The following is an 18,802-nucleotide window of genomic DNA, read 5'->3' on the forward strand; positions in this document are numbered from 1 at the left end:
TGGAATTTCCTATTTGTACAGTATATGCATTCCTGGGAAGTACACAGTACACACAAAACAGAAAGAGGTTATATTAATTAAGTTTAACAAGTATTCTGACCAATCCACAAAAGAAAAGGGTTACCACTTGGCTCTATTAACAAAAAATAACTAACAATAAGGAGCCAGTTCAATTCAAGGTTGGGGGCCTCCTGCAAGGATTTAATTCCCGAATCCTTTCATATGATGCTTATATCATATGGGACACAATCTGATTGCAAACATATTTAATTTGCAAACACAAGAAACAGCGCTAGTGCTAGTACGGTCTACAAACATTTTTTAAACACATTCAATCTTCATCACAATGAAGTTACAAAATTATATCATTTTAACTAACAAATTACATTACATTACAGGCATTTAGCAGACGCTCTTATCCAGAGCAACATACAACAAGTGCAAGTTAAAAGATCTGTTAATATTTTTGCCATAAATTTAAAAATATTCACTCAGATAAAATGAAAATGCGTTCAATATGAATTGATGCTCATATTGCTCCAATGATATGCCGCGTTGTTGTGAGCATCAATGTTTTTCCAGGAGCTGTAAGTTTATAATTTGAGTTAGAGCTGGAGAGAGAGGACTAGAACATGAACAGTATATTCGGGAAGTGAGTGTTTTATTAATGGTGAAGTATGTGATAATGACATAATCAAATTCATTTTGATGTACTGTCTCGAATGATTCACTTTAATAAATCGAAATTCCCAACACTACCTACGCACTCATTGTTGCACCCACAGACAAATGAATTGCACTGCATCACCATCTACTGGCTGCAAGAGAACACCACAAGTGATTATTGCCACTGACTGCAACTTCAGGTACACAAAGGACCAAAATTAAAAATAAATAAATAAATTACTCAATGGGTATTTGCATTTATTTATTTCCATGTATATTTCTTGATTCATTCATTTCTGTATATATTTATTTCCTTATTTTTTTAATTAATATATTTCTGTATATATATTTTTTGTATTTATTTCAGTAGTTTTTCATCCATATGATAATGAAGGGGCGGTCAATGAAAATGTGTCATAGTGTCACATTATTCCCATTGGTTGATCTGATGCCAGAGTGCGTAGATCGACTGTAAATGCCTAGCTTGCATCGGGTTGCTTTATACTACGCTTACGTTAGTAGGTCAGAGTGGGGCAAAATGTAACACAGATTTTTTTTTAGGCGGTGGAGCTTGAGTGACGTATTTCAGGATAAACACTCAGAATTACCCTCTCTTTCCCTCCAACGAACGCCAAGAGATTTCAATAAATATTTTGGGAGATATTACCAATTCAAAGTCTGTTTTGGCGATATAGAAGTGAATTTCTTATTGAAAGTATTTTTTGGGTGCTATATTGTATGTGCATGTCAAAGGATCTAAATGTATGTAATCGTAAACAGTCTCTTCATGACTAAAAGATGGTACATTTTTGATAGAGCATGCTGCTTTCTGGGATGGCTAGCCAGTACAGACACACCCCAGGCGGGTGAAACCTAACAAAGTGTTGCATATACCACCAATGATAGCAAGTACTAGTAGTAGCAGAATGTGTACACTAGGCATGACAGAATATAGTAAACCAGCTACAGTGTTTTCAGAGCATTCAGCATCTAATCATCACTTATGACTACAGACTTCACTGAAACATCACATTCTAGTCAGGAACCACAAACCTGGCAACTCCTAGACACATTCTTTGTTGTGCTAAAGAAAGAATGCTGATGGACAGCAGAAAACAAAGAAAAAACACTTTTGTATTTCACTGCACAGAGCCATAATCACAAATTCTATTTAGTTAAGGTCAGACAGTACACAGCACTACTCACCCCAGTCTCTGTAGTTTACAGTCTGGACTCATCAGTCCAGCACAGAGCAGCTCCACTCCTGAATCTCCCAGGTTATTGCAGCTGAGGTCCAGATCTCTCAGGGGTGAGTTTGATGACTGGAGAGTTGAGGCCACAAATTCACATGACTTTTCTGTGAGCTCACAGATGTTCAGTCTGCAAATAAGAGTTTATATATTATTGTACAATAATATTAGGTAAAATAAGGCATGTAATTTTTGAAATATAACAAGTTGTAACAAGATTGATACCCACTATACCCCATGCCCACAGGAAATGGCTGTTTTTAACGGGTTTTGGCCCTACACAGCTGGCTGAAAGCTGAATGTATTACTCTTAGATGCTGAATGTATTACTCTTTAGTGTTAGTTACATTGACTTGCTTTCGGACAGACTGGTACGTTTACAGCTCTGGGCAGCAGTGTAGTGTAATAGGTAGGGAACTGGGCTTGTAAACCTAAGGTTGCAGGTTTGATTCCCAGGTAAAACACTGCTGTTGTACCTAGGTACTTAACCTGAATTGCTTCAGTATATATCTAGCTGCAAAAATGCTAAAAGGTGTTTTTAAGTCACTCTGGATACAACCGTATCCTAGATGCCTGTAATGTAACAATTGTTGTGTTCTATGATGAAGAGCTAAATTGAGATTTCAAGGTATGCAACTCATCTTCTGAGGAAGATGTCTGAGCAAAACTCTCCAACTGCAGCACCTAGGACCTGAGAATTAGACGTCCTGCTGGACTGAACTCTCACAGTTCTAGAGATGTAATTCTGACCCAAATAACCCCTTTTCTATTTCTGTAACCTGCTGGACTAAAGTCTGATGGGCTGATTCATTTGAGACTCTGTTGTCAGAAACATCAGGGTAAGAAGGGCTCATATCCTCTATTTCTCTGGTGCTTGTGCGTTGGACATTTAGCTAAAACTGCACTGGATCTACATCCCATTTGCACACAGTGTGACACGTTGGCTCATAAATGACTTCTTCATGGCATGAGTGTATGAATTGCAAGATTCCTAGATCAACAGTATGTTTACCACCTCAGATAAAAGGTCTTAGTGTCAGAGAACATAAGGTGAATGCCTGACAGTAGTAGACAATCTGCTCTCTGGGGAATACAGCCTTGCTGCTTATCCCCCCAGTCAATGCTCTTACATGTAAACCCACATTTACACATAAACATCTAGGTTACAAGTTTTGAAAATTTGTTTCCTCCCTGCAGCAAAGTTAAAACTGTTACACAGCCATAATCATTAATTCCATTTAATGAATGTCAAACAGTACACAGCACTACTCACCCCAGTCCCTGCAGTTTACAGTTTGGACTCATCAATGCAGCACAGAGTAGCTCCACTTCTGAATCTCTCAGGTTGTTGTTGCTGAGGTCCAGTCTCTGTAGTTTACAGTTTGGACTCCTCAGTTCAGCACAGAGCAGCTTCACTCCTGAATCTCTCAGGTTGTTGTTGCTGAGGTCCAGTCTCTGTAGTTTACAGTTTGGACTCCTCAGTCCAGCACAGAGCAGCTCCACTCCTGAATCTCCCAGGTTATTGCTGCTGAGGTCCAGTCTCTGTAGTTTACAGTTTGGACTCATCAGTCCAGCACAGAGCAGCTTCACTCCTGAATCTCCCAGGTTATTGCAGCTGAGGTCCAGATCTCTCAGGGGTGAGTTTGATGACTGGAGAGCTGAGGCCACAAATTTACATGACTTTTCTGTGAGCTCACAGATGTTCAGTCTGCAAATAAGAGTTTATATATTATTGTACAATAATATTAGGTAAAATAAGGCATGTAATATTTGAAATATAACAAGTTGTAACAAGATTGATACCCACTATACCCCATACCCACAGGATATGGCTGTATTTGAACAGGTTTTGGCCCTACACAGCTGGCTGAAAGCTAAATGTATTACTCTTAGATGCTGAATGTATTACTCTTTAGTGTTAGTAACATTGATCTGCTTTGGACAGACTGGTACGTTTACAGCTCTGGGCAGCAGTGTAGTGTAATAGGTAGGGAACTGGGCTTGTAAACCTAAGGTTGCAGGTTTGATTCCCAGGTAAAACACTGCTGTTGTACCTAGATACTTAACCTGAATTGCTTCTGTATATATCCAGCTGTAAAAATGCTTAAAGTTGTTTTTAAGTCGCTCTGGATACAACCGTATCCTAGATGCCTGTAATGTAACAATTGTTGTGTTCTATGATGAAGAGCTAAATTGAGATTTCAAGGTATGCAACTCATCTTCTGAGGAAGATGTCTGAGCAAAACTCTCCAACTGCAGCACCTAGGACCTGAGAATTAGACATCCTGCTGGACTGAACTCTCACAGTTCTAGAGATGTAATTCTGACCCAAATAGCCCCTTTTCTAATTCTGTAACCTGCTGGACTAAAGTCTGATGGGATGATTCATTTGAGACTCTGTTGTCGGAAACATCAGGGTAAGAAGGGCTCATATCCTGCATTTCTCTGGTGCGTGCGCGTTGGGCATTTAGCTAAAACTGCACTGGATCTACATCCCATTTGCACACAGTGTGACACTTTGGCTCATAAATGACTTCTTCATGGCATGAGTGTATGAATTGCAAGATGCCTAGATCAACGGTATGTTTACCACCTCAGATAAAAGGTATTAGTGTCAGAGAACGTAAGGTGAATGCCTGACAGTAGTAGACAATCTGCTCTCCGGGGAATACAGCCTTGCTGCTCATCCCCCCAGTTAATGCTCTTACATGTAAACCCACATTTACACATAAACATTTAGGTTACAAGTTTTGAAAATTTGTTTCCTCCCTGCAGCAAAGTTCAAACCGTTACACAGCTATAATCACTAATTCCATTTAATTAATGTTAAACAGTACACAGCACTACTCACCCCAGTCTCTGTAGTTTACAGTTTGGACTCATCAGTGCAGCACAGAGCAGCTCCACTTCTGAATCTCCCAGGTTATTGTGGCTGAGGTCCAGTCTCTGTAGTTTACAGTTTGGACTCATCAGTGCAGCACAGAGCAGCTTCACTCCTGAATCTCCCAGGTTATTGTAGCTGAGGTCCAGATCTCTCAGGGGTGAGTTTGATGACTGGAGAGCGGAGGCCACAATTGCACAGGACTTCTCTGTGAGATCACAGCTGTTAAGTCTGCAAAGAAGAGTTTATATATTATTGTACAATAATATTAGGTAAAATAAGGCATGTAATATTTGAAATATAACAAGTTGTAACAAGATTGATACCCACTATACCCCATACCCACAGGATATGGCTGTATTTGAACAGGTTTTGGCCCTACACAGCTGAATGAAAGCTGAATGTATTACTCTTAGATGCTGAATGTATTACTCTTTAGTGTTAGTTACATTGACCTGTTTTGGACAGACTGGTACGTTTACAGCTCTGGGCAGAAGTGTAGTATAATAGGTAGGGAACTGGGCTTGTAAACCTAAGGTTGCAGGTTTGATTCCCAGGTAAAACACCGCTGTTGTACCTAGGTACTTAACCTGAATTGCTTCAGTATATATCCAGCTGTAAAAATGCTAAAAGTTGTTTTTAAGTCGCTCTGGATACAACCGTATCCTAGATGCCTGTAATGTAACAATTGTTGTGTTCTATGATGAAGAGCTAAATTGAGATTTCAAGGTATGCAGCTCATCTTCTGAGGAAGACGTCTGAGCAAAACTCTCCAACTGCAGCACCTAAGACCTGAGAATTAGACATCCTGCTGGACTGAACTCTCACAGTTCTAGAGATGTAATTCTGACCCAAATAACCCCTTTTCTAATTCTGTAACCTGCTGGACTAAAGTCTGATGGGCTGATTCATTTGAGACTCTGTTGTCAGAAACATCAGGGTAAGAAGGGCTCATATCCTCTATTTCTCTGGTGCTTGTGCGTTGGGCATTTAGCTAAAACTGCACTGGATCTACATCCCATTTGCACACAGTGTGACACGTTGGCTCATAAATGACTTCTTCATGGCATGAGTGTATGAATTGCAAGATTCCTAGATCAACAGTATGTTTACCACCTCAGATAAAAGGTCTTAGTGTCAGAGAACATAAGGTGAATGCCTGACAGTAGTAGACAATCTGCTCTCTGGGGAATACAGCCTTGCTGCTTATCCCCCCAGTCAATGCTCTTATATGTAAACCCACATTTACACATAAACATCTAGGTTACAAGTTTTGAAAATTTGTTTCCTCCCTGCAGCAAAGCTCAAACTGTTACACAGCCATAATCACAAATTCTATTTAGTTGAGGTCACACAGTACACAGCACTACTCACCCCAGTCTCTGCAGTTTACAGTCTGGACTCATCAGTCCAGCACAGAGCAGCTTCACTCCTGAATATCCCAGGTAGTTGTTGCTGAGGTCCAGATCTCTCAGGGGTGAGTTTGATGACTGGAGAGCTGAGGCCACAATATCACAGGACTTCTCTGTGAGCTCACAGCCACTCAGACTGCAAATAAGAGTTTATATATTATTGTATAATAATATTAGGAAAATTAAATAATGTAATTTTTGAAATATAACAAGTTGTAACAAGATTGATACCCACTATACCCCATACCCACAGAATATGGCTGTTCTTGAACAGGTTTTGGCCCTACACAGCTGGCTGAAAACTGAATGTATTACTCTTAGATGCTGAATGTATTACTCTTTAGTGTTAGTTACATTGACCTGTTTTGGACAGACTGGTACGTTTACAGCTCTGGGCAGCAGTGTAGTGTAATAGGTAGGGAACTGGGCTTGTAAACCTAAGGTTGCAGGTTTGATTCCCAGGTAAGACACTGCTGTTGTACCTAGATACTTAACCTGAATTGCTTCAGTATATATCCAGCTGTAAAAATGCTTAAAGTTGTTTTTAAGTCGCTCTGGATACAACCGTATCCTAGATGCCTGTAATGTAACAATTGTTGTGTTCTATGATGAAGAGCTAAATTGAGATTTCAAGGTATGCAACTCATCTTCTGAGGAAGATGTCTGAGCAAAACTCTCCAACTGCAGCACCTAGGACCTGAGAATTAGACATCCTGCTGGACTGAACTCTCACAGTTCTAGAGATGTAATTCTGACCCAAATAGCCCCTTTTCTAATTCTGTAACCTGCTGGACTAAAGTCTGATGGGATGATTCATTTGAGACTCTGTTGTCAGAAACATCAGGGTAAGAAGGGCTCATATCCTGTATTTCTCTGGTGCGTGCGCGTTGGGCATTTAGCTAAAACTGCACTGGATCTACATCCCATTTGCACACAGTGTGACACTTTGGCTCATAAATGACTTCTTCATGGCATGAGTGTATGAATTGCAAGATGCCTAGATCAACGGTATATTTACCACCTCAGATAAAAGGTCTTAGTGTCAGAGAACATAAGGTGAATGCCTGACAGTAGTAGACAATCTGCTCTCCGAGGAATACAGCCTTGCTGCTTATCCCCCAGTCAATGATCTTATATGTAAACCCACATTTACACATAAACATTTAGGTTACAAGTTTTGAAAATTTGTTTCCTCCCTGCAGCAAAGTTCAAACCGTTACACAGCTATAATCACTAATTCCATTTAATTAATGTTAAACAGTACACAGCACTACTCACCCCAGTCTCTGCAGTTTACAGTTTGGACTCATCAGTGCAGCACAGAGCAGCTCCACTTCTGAATCTCTCAGGTTGTTGTTGCTGAGGTCCAGTCTCTGCAGTTCACAGTTTGGACTCATCAGTCCAGCACAGAGCAGCTCCACTCCTGAATCCCCCAGGTTATTGTAGCTGAGGTCCAGATCTCTCAGGGGTGAGTTTGATGACTGGAGAGCAGAGGCCACAATATCACAGGACTTCTCTGTGAGGTCACAGTCACTCAGTCTGCAAAGAAGAGTTTATATATTATTGCATGATTTGCCTGAGAATTAGACATCCTGCTGGACTCTTTCTGACCCTCATGGCCCGTTTTCTTTAAAGTAAAGGGCAAATGTTACTCAAATAAAGACCATTAAGTGTTGACCTGTTAAGCAAGTGTGACTTTGGTCTTGTTACATTTGTCTTGCTTCTCAGCTGTGCCTTGGTCTTTTCTTTGATCAAAGTCTTGGATCTCTGGTATTGATTCTTTAGATGCTTATTTTACCATCCTGGGTCACTGTGGGACAGACAGGCTGTGGTTCTGTATTCTCTTTCATTCATTTTTTTCCACAGTTGTGTTATTTATTTTCCATGTCTGTCTAATTTTGTGTTTGTTAAAGCAGTGTGGTTTAAATTAGATGGTGAACACTGTGTGTGTCCTAATACTGTAACTTACTATATCCTCTCTTAATTTGAATCTGTTTGAGTCGTATGTTTTGACCATCACTGATCCATTACATTGGTTTGCCTATCAATGAATTCATGATTTATCCACTAGCATTAGTATCACTAGTATAACTAGTATTTTTAATTACAATTTGTAAATAATCCAGTTAAACTCATCCTCTTACTGCAGCTCGAACTGACAGCACATGGAGACAGAGCTTCCAGTTAAACTCATCCTCTTACTGCAGCACGAACTCACAGCACATGGAGACAGAGCTTCCAGTTAAACTCATCATCTTACTGCAGCTCTAACTCACAGCACATGGAGACAGAGCTTCCAGTTAAACTCATCATCTTACTGCAGCTTTAACTCACAGCACATGGAGACAGAGCTTCCAGTTAAACTCATCCTCTTACTGCAGCTCGAACTCACAGCACATGGAGACAGGGCTTCCAGTTAAACTCATCCTCATACTGCAGCTCTAACTCACAGCACATGGAGACAGAGCTTCCAGTTAAACTCATCATCTTACTGCAGCTTTAACTCACAGAACATGGAGACAGGGCTTCCAGTTAAACTCATCATCTAACTGCAGCTTAAACTCACAGCACATGGAGACAGGGCTTCCAGTTAAACTCATCCTCATACTGCAGCTCTAACTCACAGCACATGGAGACAGAGCTTCCAGTTAAACTCATCATCTTACTGCAGCTTTAACTCACAGCACATGGAGACAGGGCTTCCAGTTAAACTCATCCTCTTACAGCAGCTCTAACTCACAGCACATGGAGACAGAGCTTCCAGTTAAACTCATACTGCAGCTCTAACTCACTGCACATTTGAATGTGACAATACACAAAACTGTCACAGATGCAGATCAAGGTCATTCAATCTACATGCATCTGTGCTTCTGTCAAGTTCATTCATGAACATTATTTTATTGGCATTTTGGTTCATTCTCACGTCTTGGTGTTCTTCACTGATTGAGATCACCTGTTCTTCTGTGTATTAGTTCCTCATGTTTCCCTCAATGCATATAAAAGTATAATAAAACATTAATGTAAAAATGAACCTGCTGCATTACCTTTGATCACCTGTGAACTCTCCTCTGAAGTGGAGTGGTGGATCCATAGAACGATCACTCTTCATAGACAGACAGCTGGGTACAGATGACCCTGCCTTCTCTACCTGGACCCTGTGATCAAAACATGGAGACAGAGCTTTCAGTTAAACTCATCCTCTTACTGCAGCTCTAACTCACAGCACATGGAGACAGAGCTTCCAGTTAAACTCATACTGCAGCTTTAACTCACAGCACATGGAGACAGAGCTTCCAGTTAAACTCATCCTCTTACTGCAGCTCTAACTCACAGCACATGAAGACAGAGCTTCCAGTTAAACTCATCCTCATACTGCAGCTCTAACTCACAGTTCATGGAGACAGAGCTTCAAGTTAAACTCATCATCTTACTGCAGCTCTAACTCACAGCACATGGAGACAGAGCTTCCAGTTAAACTCATACTGCAGCTCTAACTCACAGCACATGGAGACAGGGCTTCCAGTTAAACTCATCCTCTTACTGCAGCTCTAACTCACAGTACATGGAGACAGAGCTTCCAGTTAAACTCATCCTCATACTGCAGCTCTAACACACTGCACATGGAGACAGAGCTTCCAGTTAAACTCATACTGCAGCTCTAACTCACTGCACATTTGAATGTGACAATACACAAAACTGTCACAGATGCAGATCAAGGTCATTCATTCTCCATGCATCTGTGCTTCTGTCAAGTGTATTCATGAACATTATTTTATTGGCATTTTGGTTCATTCTTATGTCTTGGTGATCTTCACTGATTGAGATCACCTGTTCTTCTGTGTATTAGTTCCTCATGTTTCCCTCAATGCATATAAAAGTATAATAAAACATTAATGTAAAAATGAACCTGCTGCATTACCTTTGATCACCTGTGAACTCTCCTCTGAAGTGGAGTGGTGGATCCATAGAACGATCACTCTTCATAGACAGACAGCTGGGTACAGATGACCCTGCATTCTCTACCGGGACCCTGTGAACAAAACATGGAGACAGAGCTTTCAGTTAAACTCATCCTCTTACTGCAGCTCTAACTCACAGCACATGGAGAGAGAGCTTCCAGTTAAACTCATACTGCAGCTTTAACTCACAGCACATGGAGACAGAGCTTCCAGTTAAACTCATCCTCTTACTGCAGCTCTAACTCACAGCACATGAAGACAAAGCTTCCAGTTAAACTCATCCTCATACGACAGCTCTAACTCACAGCACATGGAGACAGAGCTTCCAGTTAAACTCATCCTCTTACAGCAGCTCTAACTCACAGCACATGGAGACAGAGCTTCCAGTTAAACTCATCCTCTTACTGCAGCTCTAACTCACAGCACATGAAGACAGAGCTTCCAGTTAAACTCATCCTCATACTGCAGCTCTAACTCACAGTACATGGAGACAGAGCTTCAAGTTAAACTCATCATCTTACTGCAGCTCTAACTCACAGCACATGGAGACAGAGCTTCCAGTTAAACTCATACTGCAGCTCAAACTCACAGCACATGGAGACAGGGCTTCCAGTTAAACTCATCCTCTTACTGCAGCTCTAACTCACAGTACATGGAGACAGAGCTTCCAGTTAAACTCATCCTCATACTGCAGCTCTAACACACTGCACATGGAGACAGAGCTTCCAGTTAAACTCATACTGCAGCTCTAACTCACTGTACATTTGAATGTGACAATACACAAAACTGTCACAGATGCAGATCAAGGTCATTCATTCTCCATGCATCTGTGCTTCTGTCAAGTTTATTCATGAACATTATTTTATTGGCATTTTGGTTCATTCTTATGTCTTGGTGATCTTCACTGATTGAGATCACCTGTTCTTCTGTGTATTAGTTCCTCATGTTTCCCTCAATGCATATAAAAGTATAATAAAACATTAATGTAAAAATGAACCTGCTGCATTACCTTTGATCACCTGTGAACTCTCCTCTGAAGTGGAGTGGTGGATCCATAGAACGATCACTCTTCATAGACAGACAGCTGGGTACAGATGACCCTGCATTCTCTACCGGGACCCTGTGAACAAAACATGGAGACAGAGCTTTCAGTTAAACTCATCCTCTTACTGCAGCTCAAACTCACAGCACATGGAGACAGAGCTTCCAGTTAAACTCATCCTCTTACTGCAGCTCTAACTCACAGCACATGGAGACAGGGCTTCCAGTTAAACTCATCCTCTTACTGCAGCTCTAACTCACAGCACATGGAGATAGAGCTTCCAGTTAAACTCATCCTCTTACTGCAGTTCAAACTCACAGCACATGGAGACAGAGCTTCCAGTTAAACTCATCCTCTTACTGCAGCTCTAAATCACTGAACACCAACTCTCTGATTCACGCATTTGTACCTCATACTGGCAGGACCGTGGGTTTCACCGTTGGTTTCTCCTCTGAAGTGGAGTGGTGGATCCATAGAACGATCACTCTTCATAGACAGACAGCTGGGTACAGGTGACCCTGCCCTCTCTTCCCGGACACTGTGAATACAACACGGAGACAGAGCTTCCAGTTATACTCATCCTCTTACTGCAGCTCTAACTCACAGCACATGGAGACAGAGCTTCCAGTTAAACTCATCCTCTTACTGCAGCTCTAACTCACAGCACATGGAGACAGAGCTTCCAGTTAAACTCATCCTCTTACTGCAGCTCTAACTCACAGCACATGGAGACAGAGCTTCCAGTTAAACTCATACTGCAGCTCGAACTCACAGCACATGGAGACAGAGCTTCCAGTTAAACTCATCCTCTTACTGCAGCTCTAACTCACAGCACATGAAGACAAAGCTTCCAGTTAAACTCATCCTCATACGACAGCTCTAACTCACAGCACATGGAGACAGAGCTTCCAGTTAAACTCATCCTCAAACGACAGCTCTAACTCACAGCACATGGAGACAGAGCTTCCAGTTAAACTCATCCTCTTACTGCAGCTCTAACTCACAGCACATGGAGACAGAGCTTCCAGTTAAACTCATCCTCTTACTGCAGCTCTAACTCACAGCACATGAAGACAGAGCTTCCAGTTAAACTCATCCTCATACTGCAGCTCTAACTCACAGTACATGGAGACAGAGCTTCAAGTTAAACTCATCATCTTACTGCAGCTCTAACTCACAGCACATGGAGACAGAGCTTCCAGTTAAACTCATACTGCAGCTCAAACTCACAGCACATGGAGACAGGGCTTCCAGTTAAACTCATCCTCTTACTGCAGCTCTAACTCACAGCACATGGAGAGAGAGCTTCCAGTTAAACTCATACTGCAGCTTTAACTCACAGCACATGGAGACAGAGCTTCCAGTTAAACTCATCCTCTTACTGCAGCTCTAACTCACAGCACATGGAGACAGAGCTTCCAGTTAAACTCATCCTCTTACTGCAGCTCTAACTCACAGCACATGAAGACAGAGCTTCCAGTTAAACTCATCCTCATACTGCAGCTCTAACTCACAGTACATGGAGACAGAGCTTCAAGTTAAACTCATCATCTTACTGCAGCTCTAACTCACAGCACATGGAGACAGAGCTTCCAGTTAAACTCATACTGCAGCTCAAACTCACAGCACATGGAGACAGGGCTTCCAGTTAAACTCATCCTCTTACTGCAGCTCTAACTCACAGTACATGGAGACAGAGCTTCCAGTTAAACTCATCCTCATACTGCAGCTCTAACACACTGCACATGGAGACAGAGCTTCCAGTTAAACTCATACTGCAGCTCTAACTCACTGTACATTTGAATGTGACAATACACAAAACTGTCACAGATGCAGATCAAGGTCATTCATTCTCCATGCATCTGTGCTTCTGTCAAGTTTATTCATGAACATTATTTTATTGGCATTTTGGTTCATTCTTATGTCTTGGTGATCTTCACTGATTGAGATCACCTGTTCTTCTGTGTATTAGTTCCTCATGTTTCCCTCAATGCATATAAAAGTATAATAAAACATTAATGTAAAAATGAACCTGCTGCATTACCTTTGATCACCTGTGAACTCTCCTCTGAAGTGGAGTGGTGGATCCATAGAACGATCACTCTTCATAGACAGACAGCTGGGTACAGATGACCCTGCATTCTCTACCGGGACCCTGTGAACAAAACATGGAGACAGAGCTTTCAGTTAAACTCATCCTCTTACTGCAGCTCTAACTCACAGCACATGAAGACAGAGCTTCCAGTTAAACTCATCCTCATACTGCAGCTCTAACTCACAGTACATGGAGACAGAGCTTCAAGTTAAACTCATCATCTTACTGCAGCTCTAACTCACAGCACATGGAGACAGAGCTTCCAGTTAAACTCATACTGCAGCTCAAACTCACAGCACATGGAGACAGGGCTTCCAGTTAAACTCATCCTCTTACTGCAGCTCTAACTCACAGTACATGGAGACAGAGCTTCCAGTTAAACTCATCCTCATACTGCAGCTCTAACACACTGCACATGGAGACAGAGCTTCCAGTTAAACTCATACTGCAGCTCTAACTCACTGTACATTTGAATGTGACAATACACAAAACTGTCACAGATGCAGATCAAGGTCATTCATTCTCCATGCATCTGTGCTTCTGTCAAGTTTATTCATGAACATTATTTTATTGGCATTTTGGTTCATTCTTATGTCTTGGTGATCTTCACTGATTGAGATCACCTGTTCTTCTGTGTATTAGTTCCTCATGTTTCCCTCAATGCATATAAAAGTATAATAAAACATTAATGTAAAAATGAACCTGCTGCATTACCTTTGATCACCTGTGAACTCTCCTCTGAAGTGGAGTGGTGGATCCATAGAACGATCACTCTTCATAGACAGACAGCTGGGTACAGATGACCCTGCATTCTCTACCGGGACCCTGTGAACAAAACATGGAGACAGAGCTTTCAGTTAAACTCATCCTCTTACTGCAGCTCTAACTCACAGCACATGGAGACAGAGCTTCCAGTTAAACTCATCCTCTTACTGCAGCTCTAACTCACAGCACATGGAGACAGGGCTTCCAGTTAAACTCATCCTCTTACTGCAGCTCTAACTCACAGCACATGGAGATAGAGCTTCCAGTTAAACTCATCCTCTTACTGCAGTTCAAACTCACAGCACATGGAGACAGAGCTTCCAGTTAAACTCATCCTCTTACTGCAGCTCTAAATCACTGAACACCAACTCTCTGATTCACGCATTTGTACCTCATACTGGCAGGACCGTGGGTTTCACCGTTGGTTTCTCCTCTGAAGTGGAGTGGTGGATCCATAGAACGATCACTCTTCATAGACAGACAGCTGGGTACAGGTGACCCTGCCCTCTCTTCCCGGACACTGTGAATACAACACGGAGACAGAGCTTCCAGTTATACTCATCCTCTTACTGCAGCTCTAACTCACAGCACATGGAGACAGAGCTTCCAGTTAAACTCATCCTCTTACTGCAGCTCTAACTCACAGCACATGGAGACAGAGCTTCCAGTTAAACTCATCCTCTTACTGCAGCTCTAACTCACAGCACATGGAGACAGAGCTTCCAGTTAAACTCATACTGCAGCTCGAACTCACAGCACATGGAGACAGAGCTTCCAGTTAAACTCATCCTCTTACTGCAGCTCTAACTCACAGCACATGAAGACAAAGCTTCCAGTTAAACTCATCCTCATACGACAGCTCTAACTCACAGCACATGGAGACAGAGCTTCCAGTTAAACTCATCCTCTTACAGCAGCTCTAACTCACAGCACATGGAGACAGAGCTTCCAGTTAAACTCATACTGCAGCTCTAACTCACTGCACATTTGAATGTGACAATACACAAAACTGTCACAGGTGCAGATCAAGGTCATTCATTCTCCATGCACCTGTGCTTCTGTCAAGTTCATTCATGAACATTATTTTATTGGCATTTTGGTTCATTCTCATGTCTTGGTGATCTTCACTGATTGAGATCACCTGTTCTTCTGTGTATTAGTTCCTCATGTTTCCCTAAATGCATATAGAAGTATAATAAAACATTAATGTAAAAATGAACCTGCTGCATTACCTTTGATCACCTGTGAACTCTCCTCTGAAGTGGAGTGGTGGATCCATAGAACGATCACTCTTCATAGACAGACAGCTGGGTACAGGTGACCCTGCCCTCTCTTCCCGGACACTGTGAATACAACACGGAGACAGAGCTTCCAGTTATACTCATCCTCTTACTGCAGCTCTAACTCACAGCACATGGAGACAGAGCTTCCAGTAAAACTCATCCTCTTACTGCAGCTCTAACTCACAGCACATGGAGACAGAGCTTCCAGTTAAACTCATCCTCTTACTGCAGCTCTAACTCACAGCACATGGAGACAGAGCTTCCAGTTAAACTCATACTGCAGCTCGAACTCACAGCACATGGAGACAGAGCTTCCAGTTAAACTCATCCTCTTAATGCAGCTCTAACTCACAGCACATGGAGACAAGGCTTCCAGTTAAACTCATCCTCTTAATGCAGCTCGAACTCACAGCACATGAAGACAGAGCTTCCAGTTAAACTCATACTGCAGCTTTAACTCACAGCACATGGAGACAGAGCTTCCAGTTAAATTGATCATCGTACTACAGCTCTAACTTACAGCACATAGAGAAAGAGCCTCCAGTTAAACTCATCTTACTGCAGCTCTAACTCACTGAACACCAACTCTCTGATTCACGCATTTGTACCTCATACTGGGAGGACCGTGGGTTTCACCGTTGGTTTCTCCTCTGAAGTGGAGAGGTGGATCCATAGAACAATCACTCTTCATAGACAGACAGCTGGGTACAGATGACCCTGCCTTCTCTACCTGGACCCTGTGAACAAAACACGGAGACAGAGCTTCCATTTAAACTCATCATCTTACTGCAGCTCGAACTCACAGCTTATGGAGACAGAGCTTCCAGATAAACTCATCCTCTTACTGCAGTTCTAACTCACTGCACATCTGAATGTGACATAATACACAAAACTGTCACAGATCCAGACCAAGGTCATTCATTCTCCATGCACCTGTGCTTCTGTCAAGTTCATTCATGACAATTATTTTATTGGCATTTTGGTTCATTCTCACGTCTTGGTGTTCTTCACTGATTGAGATCACCTGTTCTTCTGTGTATTAGTTCCTCATATTTCCCTCAATGCATATAGAAGTATAATAAAACATTACTGCTGCATTACCTTTGATCACCTGTGAACTCTCCTCTGAAGTGGAGTGGTGGATCCATAGAACAATCACTCTTCATAGACAGACAGCTGGGTACAGATGACCCTGCCCTCTCTACCCGGACACTGTGAACAAAACACGGAGACAGAGCTTCCAGTTAAACTCATCCTCTTACTGCAGCTCTAACTCACAGCACATGGACACAGAGCTTCCAGTTAAACTCATACTGCAGCTTTAACTCACAGCACATGGAGACAGAGCTTCCAGTTAAACTCATCCTCATACTGCAGCTCTAACCCACAGCACATGGAGACAGAGCTTCCAGATAAACTCATCCTCTTACTGCAGCTCTAGTTAGTTACGTCACGAGGGTTAAAAAAACAGTCATGAAATATCAAAAATACATCAGTAAAGTTTTTTTAATTTTTTATTATTGCTTTTTGGTCCAAATGGTAAATTTGGATTCAGTATGAACTCCTCGCTACGCCTCAAACACTCCATTTTATTGAAGTTGTCGGTTTTACTGAATTACGCGTGTTAATACGATTATACTTGCAGATTCCCATTCCTCCTCACATCCCCTTTATCTTTACGTTTTCTTACCACAATTCCACTCCACAACAGGCTGTTCACTCCGTTGGTTTATTCAATTTAATTCTTCTTTTTACGGTCTTCTTTCTGCTGCATCTTTAAAATGGCTGTCTGAGTTAACTTTCAGTTTCTCTTTTGGACCGCATTCGTTTCTTTCCTGTTTACTTAGAGCGTTAGATGGGCAGAGTTTTTTTTGTACTTTTTATTAGTTGCATCAGTTACCGTGTTTACTTAGTAATTCGGAAGAGAAACATTTCATCCATGTATGTCTTTGCTAAATTTGAACGCATACATATACTAGACCTATTCAACATCCTGAGAATTACATTATGTTGGGACTTAAAGTATTCCTATACAATGGTGCCATCTGTTGGCTACACGCACAAATAAGCCTTTTGAAATGTGATGTCCGTGGAACTCGAAGAACATTTCCTATTTAAAAACACATTTGAAAATAAACAGCAAATAAAAATAAATAAATAAACCATCTCACTCTCCATCACTCTCCCTGCCACAGTCAATAACCAATTCACGTCATTATAACCAGTTATAGCCCTATGTAACATCTTAATGTTTGAGGTGAGTAATTTTTGTTATTTCTTATCTCCAATTCTTGAGTTATTTCTTTACCCACTGTAAAAAAAAGTTAAGATTATTCAATATTTCTAAGCTACTTGCTTGATTCAGCTTAATACAGATTTTTCAATTTTGAGTTCAAATTATGCCTGATAACATTCATTCAGAATACTTACATTTCATTGAGGGAAAAAACTTAAAACTCAATTTTAGTTTTTCTGACAATTAAATTTCAGTTGAGTTAGTTACCTTGAAATATTGAGTATTCTGAACTTGTCCACACATTTCAGGAGATCTCCTACCTGGGCATCAGGGAGGCAACACACTGTACGTGATTCTTTTTTGTGCAAACAGTCTATGGTGTCTACCCTCATAATGAGTCCCCCACTGCCATGTAGAAGAATATGCTGTTTAATCATTGTTTTACCTTATACAGTGGGCTCCAGAATTATTGGCACCCTTAATAAAAAATGAAGAAAAAAGCCTGCATATAATAAATGACACAGATAATAATCTATATGTTATGTTCAAACATATGGGAAAACTATATACTTTTATTTCAATACATTTACTCTCATGCTTCAATGTTTTTTTTTTAAATTATCTAATTTTTTCTGAAAACCATAGGTGCCATAATTATTGGCACCCCTAACAATTATTGTAAGTAAAATCAAACAAAATGAAATTGGCAATACAATTTTACTTAATTTAGTTCATCTCAGTCTAAAGGAACTATATTGTGTCATTCCATCACTTCCAGTTTCACTAGAGAATAAAAATGAGGTAACAAGCATACAAAATCCCTTTGTCATCCATCAGCATGGGAAAAGCCAAGTAACTGTCAATTCAGAAGAGACCAATGGTAATTAACAGTCACAAGTCTGGTAATGGGTACAAAAAAAGACAAACGGTTAAACATACAACTTAGCACTGTAAGGGCAATAATAAAAAGGTGTAAAACATATGGAAAGGTTGCAAATTTGCCAGGAAGAGGAAGCAAGTGCATGTTGTCCCTATGGACAATGAGGAAAATGGTGAGGGAGGCCATTAATAACCCAAGGATCACTGTTTAAGAATTTCAGAGATTGGTTTGTTTCTTGTGGTCAACAAGTCTAAAAAAAGACATAAAATGGCACCTCCATACCAACTAACTCTTTGTAAGGGTGGCACGAAGACAGCCCTTACTGAGCACAAT

General features: G+C 41.1%; 1 protein-coding gene across 2 annotated transcripts in view; it reads right to left on the reverse strand.

Annotated features, from left to right (window-relative positions):
* Nucleotides 1-18,084, reverse strand: part of LOC118219280 — a 117,447-nt gene extending 99,363 nt beyond the window's left edge. Inside the window, exons 1-13 of one of the 2 annotated variants that reach the window (XM_035402331.1) lie at nucleotides 17,044-18,084; nucleotides 16,455-16,565; nucleotides 15,962-16,090; nucleotides 15,303-15,413; nucleotides 14,462-14,590; nucleotides 14,020-14,130; nucleotides 13,255-13,365; nucleotides 11,620-11,748; nucleotides 11,178-11,288; nucleotides 10,129-10,239; nucleotides 9,254-9,364; nucleotides 7,488-7,748; nucleotides 5,413-6,345 (exon numbers count right to left, since the gene is read on the reverse strand). In XM_035402331.1, coding sequence (XP_035258222.1) covers nucleotides 6,168-6,345; nucleotides 7,488-7,748; nucleotides 9,254-9,364; nucleotides 10,129-10,239; nucleotides 11,178-11,288; nucleotides 11,620-11,748; nucleotides 13,255-13,365; nucleotides 14,020-14,130; nucleotides 14,462-14,590; nucleotides 15,303-15,413; nucleotides 15,962-16,090; nucleotides 16,455-16,519 — 1,557 coding nt within the window. In that variant the 5' untranslated portion in view covers nucleotides 16,520-16,565; nucleotides 17,044-18,084 and the 3' untranslated portion in view covers nucleotides 5,413-6,167. Of the gene's footprint in view, nucleotides 1-5,412; nucleotides 6,346-7,487; nucleotides 7,749-9,253; nucleotides 9,365-10,128; nucleotides 10,240-11,177; nucleotides 11,289-11,619; nucleotides 11,749-13,254; nucleotides 13,366-14,019; nucleotides 14,131-14,461; nucleotides 14,591-15,302; nucleotides 15,414-15,961; nucleotides 16,091-16,454; nucleotides 16,566-17,043 lie in introns of those variants that run through there. The other variant, XM_035402330.1, reaches the window with a different exon arrangement.
* Nucleotides 18,085-18,802: the final 718 nt, after the last annotated feature.

Source organism: Anguilla anguilla, chromosome 19 (genome assembly GCF_013347855.1).
Source record: "Anguilla anguilla isolate fAngAng1 chromosome 19, fAngAng1.pri, whole genome shotgun sequence".
Classification (NCBI taxonomy): Eukaryota; Metazoa; Chordata; class Actinopteri; order Anguilliformes; family Anguillidae; genus Anguilla; species Anguilla anguilla.